Genomic DNA, 12882 nt, shown 5'->3' with positions numbered 1-12882 from the left:
GCATCCCTGCTTTCAGGGTCTGAGATTTTCGTAGTTTTAAGAGTTAAACCTGCATATGTTACATCTAACTAACCTTTTCCTTTTTAAAGAGCTTGCAGAACACTAATTTAGACCACAATTTTTTTGCTAGCTCTAAAGGAAAATGTCTGGTGGAAAATGCCTTCCAGATACCAAATATTTAATTTTTATATCCTTGCCAATCTTCAGAAGAGTCAGAAACACACTCCCTTCACTATGGCAGCAGTTTGGGCTGATACACGTTGAGTAGGCTGTTCTTACATCATTAGCCCTATTTAATTTCACTGTAACTATCCATGAAGCAGAGTATTCTTTAAACCAAAAAGCACACCAACAATCTGAGATTTCACTGGCTTATTTCACTTACTCTGTGTAGCCTGTTTAGAAAGTCAGGCCATGCTGCTCACACACACAGTTTTGCTTTTTGCTTGGTAGATGTTTACAAAATAAACCAATATTCTGCTCTTGCTAACCAACTGAGAAAAACTGAACACATTTTTTTGCCCCCAACACAAACATTTGCATATTCTGGTCACTGCAAATACATCCTCCTAGGCGTCCTGTGGTGCAGGACCAGGATTAGACTTGCTTCTGGTATCACCAGCACTTGTGCTTTTCCAGTGCTCTACAACTCCTTTTAAAGGAAAATAAACCTCAGTCTGCTATTGACTGTATATAGAGACCATCCTTAGTCCTTTAGCCTCCCTAAAGGACATTTGCTATCCCAGCTGCCTGTATTCTCTGCATGCTGTTCCAGGGAGGCCTTGATTAAAATACTTTAATTCTTGTCAAACTTAAAGCATTTAAGTGAGATGTGACACATGTGGAAGTGATGCCATGACCTGTGCTGGTTGGAGCTCACCTACACTTTCCAGCTGTGGGGTTTTTAACACAGCTCAGTATCAGATTGCAGAGGCCATTAAGCACATCTGAACTTCAAGTTTGAGCCCACAAAACTCTATTTTATGGTTTTTGCCCTAAATAAAGGCTTGAAATCAGGCGTCAAGTGTGTCTTAGCCACTGCCTATCCTCCCTGCAGAAAACAGCAGGGCTGCAAGGGGTGGGCTGACGGGAGAAACAAAGGTGCTTTAGTACCACAGCATGCTCAGAAATAGGACCAATCCTCTAACAAATGATAATACTCACTGTGCCTGGAGTGGGCCATTGCAAAGGATGCTGACAGTAGCCTTCAATCCCTCAGCCTTGTAAATTTGCCTTCCACTTTCTTTCCTCTGCACTTTATTTGGTCCTCTGGTACCAGGTTTAACTATTCCCACCCCCTCCCCATTTCTATCTGCTGCTCTAGCTCAGCTAAAAGTAGCAGGCTCTGCCTTGCCAGGGGTAGATGGCCAGGGCTGGGCTTGGCACCTACTGCCACTCCAATGCACCAAGTTGTCAGCAGTGTCTGCTCGGGCTCATTGCATTCAGCCAGGGAAAAGCTCTCTGGGGAAACTCCAAGTCTCTGCCACACTGCAGCTTTTGTTTGCTGTTTGGGGAGGGAATGAAAGCTTTAGTTGTTAGTTGGCCAATAATTCTAATTACTTTTGGCTATGAGGCCTGGTCTGAGTAATGGGGTATTTTTTATTTTCTTACCCAAGCCCCAAGAACAACAGGCACATCAGCCTTATTTAATTTTAATCCCATCCAATGCAGTCAGACTTTTGCTCTATGGTTGCAACCCATGGACTGCAACTGCATTTCATATCTGCATGGCCTGCCAGTGACCTGTTTCCAATTACTCCTGCCTCCCTGTACAGCTATTCCATCAAGCCATGGTGTGCTGCCATCTCTCCACATGCCAGCAGCCCTGCCAGACACTGACTGCAGCCTGATTGTCATCTGGGGGTGACCCTCTTCCTTCACACATAGTGCCCTCCTAGAGACTCCTAGTCACTTCTGGGATAAAACCAGACCTTTCCTCTGCCATCTTTGTGCTAGGCACAACCTCTCCCTGCCTGTTGCACCTGTGTCCTCCATTTCTGTCCCTCTGCAGATCAGGCTGGTTTAGCTGGAAACCTAAGACAGCCACAGGAGATGTAGCTCAACTGGAGAGTGAGCTAAAGAAAGACTAAGATCCCCAGTCCTCCAAACTAGCACATCTCTCCAGGCATGGAGGCAGCAGCTCTGAAATAAAAAAAGTTATTAAAAAAAATTCTCCATCAAAATTACTGGTGGAATGTAGAAACTCGTACCTTTTGTGTGTGTTGGCTTCCAACAGATCAAAATCAAATAGTTCTATATCAAATAGTTTCAGCAGAAATGAGGCACTCAATACCCAACGTAGGATGAAGGAAGAAAAAGTTAAAATGGGGACATGTCAGCCAGTTACCATTTTTTTATCATAATTTAATCTTTGAAAAGAACAGGACTCTTCCTTCTCTTATTGCCCCTTATTCTACCATACTGGCACAGAAAACTTGTCTTTGCCAGGGGCACCTTACTATCCTTTTGGTTCATTCTGCCAAAATGCAGTGTTGACTTCAAGGTAGTTATGAAGCCTGCTAAATATTGTAGAGCACAACATCTATAAAGAATGGCAAGGAAAGAAGCCAAATGGATGCAAGGTATTTCAGTTTCTTAATGCAGAACATGCTCTATCTATCCTAGTTTACCATGGCTGTCAGTTGCCAAGATATTTAAAATTAATATTTCATCTTTTCAGCTTTCTCCCACAGAATATGAATATGTTATAAATGGGTCAGCTGTATACAAGCATCTGAGGAACATTTTTATTTGTGCTTCTGAAAACTCAAATACTGTGTTTGTTAAGTCATGCTAAAAGTTCAAACAACAAACCCAAAAGTGAGACCATCCAGATAACTAACAAGTCTGAGTTGCCAATGCCTGGTGTTCAGTGTGGAAGCAATATGTGCCAAGTTGTGTTTTCTTAGAGGAGAACATTCCCTTAGTGCTCTTTAATCCCTGGGTGGGTATACTTTAACAAATTTGCTTGTAACATGTCAGTTATTTGAAACAAGAATATTTCATAGGAATATATCACATTCGATTAAATTTTTGTCATAGGTTTTGGCAGGAAAGAGCTGGGAGGAAAGAAAGAGATTTAAAAAAAATAATGCAGTGTGGAGGAAGGAGGGAATTGCACATAGCTCTCTCACCATCTACCTGAATGCCTTGACCACCATACTAATTCATTATCTTAGGGCATGTTTTGCCAGGTCACTTCTGCCAAAATGGTTCTGAGGCCAAAAAAGAGTTTCTGGTTTGTGTGTGTGTGTGTGTGTGTGTGTGAAATATTTGCACACATTTTTTACTCCAAAGTATTTCCTACTTGATTTGATCTTGCTTGGCAAGGCAACACCACTCCTACTTGGAAGCCTTTTCCTGCTTCCTCTCCCTGGATAAGTGCATTGAGGAAGAGCCTCTTGAGTTCCCCTAAGAAGCTCAAGTAGTGACTAATGCCACTGCCTCTCCAGGAGTAACAGCTATCCATCTGTACCTCCTCTGGATGAAATTCTCAAGTGCCAACTCAGTCTCCTCTTTTTCTGTAGTCTCCTCTGTATTCCCTAGGAACAAGCTGGGGGTGCGTCATAGGTTTTTTCCTCCCTCAATTCACTTGTCAGTCAGCAAGCATTTTCTGAGTGATCCAATGATACAGTGAAGGAATGAAACCCACCATGCCCGAGATGGAGCAGACACTGGCTCCTGGCCAGCCTCATCGAGTGGCCTCTGAGTCCCCATTCTTAAAAACAAACAGTGATGAAATGTAGACTGAAAACTTGAAATCTTGACTTCAGCACATCACTATGAAAAAGCACTTGTATGGAGGATATTAAATGCCTTAAAACAAACCAACCCCTCCAACAAGAAAAGGAAAAATGTCAGCCAACAGCACACACAGTAGGGAAAATGGTAACTTAGGTCCCATCCTATCTGGTCAGGGCCTTCATGCTCCCATGTGTCTCTGCACCATCCCATGGAGAACTGCTGTAACCAATGACAAACAACACACTTGTTTCAGTCATCACTTTTGTCACTGCCGGCCTTTCTCTGTGACATCTTCACATCTTATTCATCCAAAAGCCAAGAACACTAATTGTTTCATAATTTCAGTTTTAGTAAAAATGTGGAAAAGATGGTTAAGAATGTGCTTTTGTCTTTCAATAAAACGTTCATACAAATGAACAACATCTGATGCTCTCTGCTTGCTAAATATAATCCAGCATGCAATATTGGCTGCACAGATGAAATATTCTGTCTAAGAGGATAAGAACTATGTCCCTGCCCAGACCAAAGGCAGGATTCCAGTCCTGCTATTTAGTTACTGACATGAGAGAGCAGTCGGCGAGGGGAGCCTGGTAGGGCTTGGCAGAGGCCTGAAGTCTATTCCTGTTTTTGCAGGGATTATGGGAAGAAGATGACAGGTCCTTCTCCAGCTGACTTTCCACTACATAAGCATATAATTTCTTCCTCTGGCCTACAGGCCTTGTTGCCCTGAGCTTTGGCAAGTATCTTGGATGCTCGCGTAGGCAGGAGAGCTTGTAACCTGCTGGAGGGGCACAGCTGAGACCTTCTAATCTGTGGATCTTTAACTCACTGGTGGGCTTGTTGTTGTTGTTGCTGTTGCTGTCTCTCCTTTTCAGGCAGAGAACGTGCCCCAAAAGGAGCTCGTCCAACGCATGCAGTGACCAGGAGGTTAGTGCTAATGGCTTCAGCAATTTCTGTTTCTCTCTCTCATATTGGCTATTGCAATGTTTATCTGATGATGTTTACTGGGGCATGTTCTGAGTTGTAGAACGGAATCCAGAACTCTGCTGTCGATATCAATGAGCTCCAGCTGGTGGTGCCAAGTCGGGAGAATGAAAACAACAACCACTCTGTCAGCCGGGAGCAGGCGGGTAAGCACGGGGCAGTGGCTGGAGCAGGGCAGGGCAGCCCAGCCCCTGGCCAGTTCATCAGATCTTCCTTCCTTGCAGTCCTCAGTGCTTTGCTCATACACAGCTGGAGAGCAACTTCACAGCAGAAAGCCTTTGTTGTGAGAAACATCCCTTGCTGCTCTCCCTGGTAGGGTAATTCCCCTGGCAAGGAGCTCCAGGACTCTGCCAACAAAAGCTGTCATAGCACATGGCACTGCAGAGATACTGGGTTAGCAGAGCAAGTGGTCCAGACTGCTACAAACAACTTATAATGATCTGTAAATTGTGGAAGAGTTTAACCTGCCCTTTGGTTAATCTTGTCCAGAAAGAATAAATTTTACAATGCTTACGTTGGCTTTGCACAACTTTGACTCCTGGAGGTAACTTTCTAAATAACGTTGTGGATGAGACTGCATGAGGTGACCTTTACTTTACAGTGTGTTTCAAGAACAAAAGTCCCCCAGCCAAGCTGCAGATACTGTCACTTGCTGCAGTTCTGAGTGACAACATATGAACTGTTAGTGCCCCTTCACCCTTGTTGGTTGGTGAAGACCAGCAGGGAGCTACTTCATGTAGTGTTGCTACACACCCATCAGTTTCCCACTAAACCACCAGCCATTACACACAAGTCTTACAAGAGTATCCTCCTAATAAGATAATTCTGTGCGCCCAACCATGACAACTTCCCCTTTCCTTCTATCGAAAAATCATTGAGGAGGTTGTGACCAGAGCTCTCCTGACCTGGACCAGGTGAGCAAGCTTTGGGGAGCAGCATTGCTAGGGTTCAAGCAAAAAGCATTTGCAACAAAAAGCTCAGCTCCCAGTATTAACAGGGATAAATCAATACAAATAAAGAATGAGTTGAGCTGATCTGCAGCATAACCCCATGTGTTTAGCATATTTCACTTTGGTTCTGTCTTTATTGGAAAGCAGACCCAAGGGGATTTTTCCCATTCCATTTTGTTTTTAAAAGTTTGTTGTTTCAGGAGAGCAAACTGTTGGCTTGAGTTTTACTCTGGCTGGTGTGTCAGTCTGAGTCTGCTCTAGTTTGCCTGAGGAGAGAAGATCAGGGAACAGATGTTTTGGACACTTGCAAGCTGTCTTTATTGATTTTTTTCTCCTTTCTCAGTCCCTTCCTGTGGTGGCAGCACAGAACGGTCTCCCCAGGACACTGACCAAGATGTGCCCTCCTCCACATCTGCAGTGACCACCGAGACTGGGAGTGATGAAGTGTTTATTATTTCTGCTGGACCTGGGGCCAGTGGGCTGAGCTTTACCACTTACAGAATACAGGTAGGAATGCTCTTTGACATCTCTAGAAGCTCAAGAAGCCACAGGATGCCCATCTTTGACAGCACTTGTCATATCTGTCCATTTATGCTTACTGCCCAGCTTGCAAGACAGGTAGTGACTGAGCCAGGCAGTTCTCCTAAGCCTTGAGCTGAGCTACCATCAAATGATGTGATCCCCCAAACCAGTATCTTCCCAGCTGTGAGAAAAGCAAGTTCAGAATCTGCCCTGGAGTTGGTAGGTGATAATGCAGAGGTCTGCCAGCAGGCTATAGGACCAGCCCTCAAAAATGGGTTAATTGGCAAAAATGATGTTCCATTAAAAACATCACTTGTAGCACCAAAGGACCAGGCAGTCAGACCTGCTCCTGCCCAATGCTCCTAAGTGGCCAGGGAAGTTCCTCAGCCTATCAGAAAGCTATTGACTTGTCTCACCAGGCTGAGGTGAAAATTAACAGTATATTCCCCAAAAATCAAGCGCCTCAAGTGAAAGCACTGGGGTCCTTTAAAATACACACACAGAAAGCTGGTTCAGCTCAGCAAGTTTGCTCTTATTTTAGCTCCTTCCCGTGTTCCTGATCAAGTATTTGTTTAGACACATATAATAGCTCAGAAGCCTCAGGTCTGCCAGCTCTACAACTCAGAGTAGTGCCTGACATAGCACCTCCAGTACCAGCCTATATTAAAGCCTTTCCCAGGCCAACACTCCCCTCTCCAGCGCCCTCTTTTTTTTCCCCACAAGACAGACAACCAACACAAGGTACCCACATGGCCCAGGCCAGTCCAATGCATAGCTTCAGTCACAGTTCACAAAACAAAAGCATTCTGTATCCCTGCACTCAATGAGGAAACTAGCCAGGAGCTGGGCTGCTCAGGATTTTCCTGTCCTGTTATAAGACACTAAGTAAGCTTTTCCTCCAGTTAGCCACATTAACAAAAAATGGGAAAGAAGGAAAACATCTCTGGTGCCTTCCCCTGCCTGGACCCATTGCCTTCTGCAGGACAGGTCGCTATGGGCTGTGTCTGTGCCAAAGCACCTGCACGACTTTCTCCTCTCGGGCAGAGAGAGCTTCACCTGGTGGCAGTCACAGACAAACACAGCTTCTAGACCGGGAGTAAACCGGGTTTCCTTCCTCTTTTCCTCACTCTAGTCAGAATGAACAAATACATTCAAGAAAAACATTTCTAGTTTGCTGTCCCTTCTGCAAGCAATCTAGCAGAGGAAACACATACATACGTATATATGTAAAAATAAAACATGGACTGATAAACCAGTTCTAAGTGAACACAACCCAAAAAACGAGAACTATTCACCACATTCTTACCTCAGGAGGCACCTCCTCCATGACGTCCATGCTGCTGTCAAGTGAGTCAGTGCTCTCAACCTAATCCCTTAAGGAGCACAAATCTACCCAGGAAGGTTAAAGGACCTTTTAAAAGGCACTGGGGTCTTTCCCCACAGCTGAAGACTGTTGTCTCCAAGGGGGGTGGAAATTGAGCACAGCAGGCCAACTACAAACCTGCACTCTAATGGGATTTCCTCAGTGCACCTGGGTTACTCAGGGTTACTGGATGTTAGAAATACAAACATGGTTACGGTTTGATTTCTAAACGCTTATTTCTAGGACTTAACATGCAGCTGGCCAGCCAGCTCCTGACTCGAGCCTCTGAGCCCTGCCGAGGGTCTGGTGCACCACTTTTGTGGACCAGCACTAAGCAAGGAGGATGAACTGTCCACTGGAGTGTGACCACTGTCCTGGCAGCTGCTAAGAAGTCACCCTTGTGTGAAAAAACGTGTGAAAGCCTGAGCCTTTACAGTACAGAAAATAACGCTGTCAGACTCACTTCACCCAAAACACTTAACCAAGCAAGATATAAGGAGCTTTCATTTAAAAAAAATATCTAAACCTTTATGAGAAATGGTGTCTGGTCACTTGGTCTAGAGCCCCCCAGGAAGTATGAGCCTCAGCCCCACTAGGCAGAAGCTAGTGAGAAACTTAAAATCCCTTTGAAGAAATCAATCCCCTGTCAGGAGGCAAGATCTGGGAGAGCAAACACAGACCTCTGCACATAGACTAGCAAGAGGAAATGGAGGGCAAGATGCTTCCAGGTGCCTTCTGAGGTGTCCTCCTGGAGGGTCATGGCTTTCTTAGTCCCATTTGCTCTAAGTCATCATTCAGCCTTAGGCTAATTTATAATTATGACCTCTGACTGATATTCAGACATTACAAGTTTCAGAGACTCCAATGCAAAGGTCTGAGTATTATCATTGAGATTTCAGAAACATTTTTCCTAAAACATTTTTTTTAAATCTGAAAATACGTTATTCATCTTCATAGTTACTTCCAGTGTATCTGTCTCAAAACCAGTCGCTAGCTTTTTACACCAGTTTGGATGTAACTATAATAATATTAGAATAATAAATCCTCAGACAGTCTTTAGAGGCTTCTGAGAAGACATTGGGATTATAAACTTAGACATAAAGATTGTTACTTTAATAAAATCTGAGATAAGAGCTTAATATTGAAACAAACTTATTCAGAGCCTGAAGCCTCTCCCAGCTTCCTACTGAGGTGCTTTTTTTTTTCTGCTGTTGTAGCTAATTTCTTGTCTCTCTGCTCGTCCATTTCCATTATGATATTTTAACTAGTTTATTTGATTTTACAGAAACTTGAGAGACTCAGTTTAACAGGAATAACAAATGACAAGTTTCTGGTTTCTCAGGACTTCTAAATCCAGGACAGAGTGGGATTTATTTCAGACTCTCTCTAAAGACTATGTAAACTTTGGGAATGTGGATTTTACATTCTTCTCATGACACTCATATTCACACAGCTGAAAATTAAAAATACATGTAGAGTTGGGGAACAGGGGGCTTATATAAATAACAGGTGAAGTATTAGAAAGATTTAAAGGAATCAGAGAACAGTCAGGAATTCTTTCACTTTTCTGGTTCTAAACCCACATCAATATTAAGGACAAAAATTGTGATTTGAAATGCAACATCAGAATTTATTAAGTATGGAGGGTGTCGTGGTTTGGGCCCAACACTGCAGCAAAGAACCAGCCCCGTGGCCGCTCACTCCGCTCTCCCCTCACACACTCTGGGGTGAGGAGGACACAGCCCAACGAGAAGCTTGTGTGTCGAGACAAAGGACAAGGATAATAATTTAATTTCACACTAATCAGATGCTCACAGGACACAAAGAGCAGAGCTTAAATACCTTACCCCCCACCCCTCCTTTCTTCCGAGGCCCAACTTACTTTGTTCCCGGTTTCTCTCCCTCCTTCCCCCCAGCAGCACAGGGGGATGGGGATGGGGTTTAGAGTCAGTTCACAGGCTGGTGGCTCCTGCTGCTCCTTTCTCAGGAAGGACTCCTTACAGTCCTCCCCTGCTTCCCCAGGACAGAGCTCCTCACGAACCCCTCCCCTCCATGAGACCCAGCGTCTGGCAGAGTCACGGCAGCTTCAGGAACAGGCCCCTCTCCTGGCCCGGGGCCTCCACAGCTGCATCATCAGAGTCCCCTGGCCACAAAATCCAAGTCCCCTGGCCAAGTTCACCCCTCCTGGCACTCCCAGATAACGTTCCAGCACCTTCCTCCATGAATGCAGGGGAACAGCTGCCATCTCACCACAGGTTGCAGGGAAACTTCTGCTTGGGCACCTCCTTCCTCACAAACCACCAGGATCTTCACCCCGGCGCTGCCTTTCACCTCCAGCTCAGCTCTTCTTTCCAGTCGCTCGCTCTGCTCAGGTGTTACAGCTGGTTCTTCGTATGTTAATGGCAGAGGCGCATCTGTTGTCCCTCTGATGGCTCCCTGGCCGGGTTTGGGGCTGGGGCAGCTCCTCAGCTTCTCACCGGAGCCGCCCCGGGGGCCCTTCCCTGATACCGAAAATCCCGCCAGAACCAGCGGGCACAGAGATCTTTAGAAGTCACCTACAGGTCATTCCCGTGTCAACTCTGCTTACACACATAGCTGGTGACATTGGTTTCATGTGGTCTCACTATCTGAATATGCCAATTTTACACCTGTCTGGATGTCTTGTTCTAGTGCTAGAGCACATTTTCCACCTGAAGAGCATTTCTTATGTGAAATAAAAATCTCCTTGACTCCAGTCTGGGCCTCATGCCTCTTGTTCCATTCACCAGACATCGAGAACAATTATTTTCTCGTTCTTTTAATTCTCTTAATTCTATTAATTCTTCCCTAACACAGGACAAGGAACACCACTCAGTTCAGTCTTCCCTCCTGAATCATGCATTTTTTACATTTCTAATTCTTTCATTGCTTGCTTCTGGATTTCTTCAGGAGGGCTCCATCCCCACTGAAGCTTTCTTTCCCCAGACAGGCACATCCAAGAGCCAAGCAGAGGGGAAGAAATGTTTTACACAGTGAAGTTTACTATTGTGATCTGTCAGGTATCTACAGTAAAATAAAGGTGTAGGTATTTTACATATTGGTTAGTGAGAGTGGTAGGAATTTGTTTTCCTATGTAACTGAAATTTCCCAATTCAGTGTAAAGCCCCAAACTGGTGAAGTGAGGTGAGGCTGCAGGCAGCACACTGGAAGAGCAACGATGAGAAGGTGCGTTCCTGTGTCTTGTCCTGAGAAAGCAACTACTGAAGAAATCTGTCACTTCACTAATAGCATGTTTTTAAAGCCTTTTGATATAAGATACTACAAATTATCTTTTTATTTACTCTTTTCAGGACAAAAACCTAAAAAGAAGTGTCACAAGCCCAGCCTCTGTGTCTGACTGGCTGACTTCTAATCACACTGCAGGAGCAGATGCTGCTGAGAAGGGGAATGTCCAGCAGGAAAATCACTGTCCCAGGCAGCGTACCTGGAGTGCCCGCACTTTCCATGACTTCCTGGCTCCAATACCACAGCTACAGAAAAAATGGTGTAGCTGGACCACCAGCAGTCCTTTCACAAAGCTGGTTGACAACAATGTAAGTCTTGCAAGGAGGGGAGGAGATGGTGGTCGGGCTCTGTGCCCAGCATTCCCAGCTGCTTGCCAATGGGACACGCTTTCCCTGCTTTGCCTTTCCAACCTGCAGATGTGATCCATGTCAGTCCATCTCTTGTGGTGTGTGGGAAGCCCTTCTGCTCAACTATATCATCATTCATTTCAGGCTTTCCTGAGCTACTAAGAAGCTGTATTGGCCAGCAGTTATCAACTGGTCAAGAAATGATCCCCAGACCAGAAAAACATTTTGAAGTGCCTTCAGACTGGATTATCTCATTGAATGTTCTGACATGTACCTTTTTTCCATAGTTGTGCCTTGAATTTCTTTTCATTGCTGTATCCCTATTGCATTGTGAGGAGTCCATATATGTGGGAGGGTTATCTAGGTCTCACTGACTATAATAATCAAACCAACAGCTTGTAACAAAGCTAACAAAGGATTATTCTCCTTTTTGAAGGTAATATCATGGGGCTATTACCTAATTTAAAGATAATATTAATTTTTGCTAATGAATGCATCTTACCTCTAACATAACAAGGAATTTTAGCTTCTAGTTCCCTTGGGATCAAAGTTTCTCAAGACAGCTGCTTCTCGCAGCACACCTACCTATTCCTTATTATTTTTTTGCAGGGTTTCCCTACCTTACCTCTAACATAACAAGGAATTTTAGCTTCTAGTTCCCTTGGGATCAAAGTTTCTCAAGACAGCTGCTTCTTGCAGCACACCTACCTATTCCTTATTATTTTTTTGCAGGGATTCCCTACAGCAGTGAGATCTCAAGGTGTCCCAACCAGAAAGGTCATCTCAGCCACTGAGATAGAGGGTGCATCAGAGACTGTTTACTCTGACTCATCTGCCAGTAATGCCTCCTACCCCCTCACTCTGTCTGCACAAAGGCAACGGCAGCTAAGCTCCTGCAATTTGAAGAAATACAGGTTTGGGAACCCTTATTTTGGATTTTTAGCCAGTTCCCCTGACAGCAAACATGTGAAGTCCTTGGATCAGTCAAGACATCTAGGAGCCACATCTCCAGTTAACAACCAAAGCCCCAAAAATCCTCTAGAAAGTTCCAACCCTCTGAAAATCAACTTGGTCAATGGCTCAAAAACGAAGGAGCTTATGACAGAAACAGATAAAAACAAGCCCGTTTTTGTTATTTCTGAAGAAGGAGATGATCAGCAGCCTTTGGTCCTAGCAGAGCATCTTAACCAATGTGGAGATCATCTGTCAGAGCAAAATGCTGTGTATGCTCCAGCAGTGCCAGATAAACAGCCAGTGATTCTGACTGTTGAGGGGAACAGTTCTACCAGCCTCACAGCAAATCTGCCCCTTTGGGCAAAATCCCCTGGTTTATACAAAAGTCACGTGAAGGCCTCTAGCTCTTCCAGGGACCAGCAGAGCTCATCAGGTGTAGATGCTAATACTACTGAGACCTCACAGACCTGTGAGACCCTAGCTGCTCCTACAGTATACCAAGCTTCAGTCCAGTGATGCCCTCAGAAAAATTGAAACACCAGTTCACAAAAATAGAGGCAACGGTGTTCAGAGTGGAAGCTGTGCCAAGTAGTTCAGCATGGAAGTCATAGATGGATGCAACTTTAAGAGTGGTCTTTGCCTCCTACCTGCTGAGATTGGGATTACGACTACACATACCATGGCACAGCACAAATATCTTCCCTTATGCTCACTGATCTCATGTCTTTTCTTCTGCATGGAATTCTGATGTGGT

At 44.6% G+C, this 12882-nt stretch overlaps 1 protein-coding gene across 1 annotated transcript in view; it reads left to right on the top strand.

Moving 5' to 3' along the window:
* The window catches only part of LOC104388774, a 14876-nt gene extending 2232 nt beyond the window's left edge, over nt 1-12644 (top strand). Inside the window, exons 2-6 of the mRNA XM_009997692.1 lie at nt 4620-4671; nt 4772-4874; nt 6022-6185; nt 10893-11135; nt 11907-12644. Of these exons, the coding sequence (XP_009995994.1) occupies nt 4620-4671; nt 4772-4874; nt 6022-6185; nt 10893-11135; nt 11907-12644 (1300 nt within the window). The remainder of the gene's footprint in view (nt 1-4619; nt 4672-4771; nt 4875-6021; nt 6186-10892; nt 11136-11906) is intronic.
* The last annotated feature ends 238 nt before the right edge of the window (nt 12645-12882 follow it).

Source organism: Chaetura pelagica, unplaced genomic scaffold (assembly GCF_000747805.2).
Source record: "Chaetura pelagica isolate M959 unplaced genomic scaffold, ChaPel_1.0 scaffold45, whole genome shotgun sequence".
NCBI lineage: Eukaryota > Metazoa > Chordata > Aves > Apodiformes > Apodidae > Chaetura > Chaetura pelagica.
This window is presented reverse-complemented; position numbering and strand designations above follow the sequence as displayed.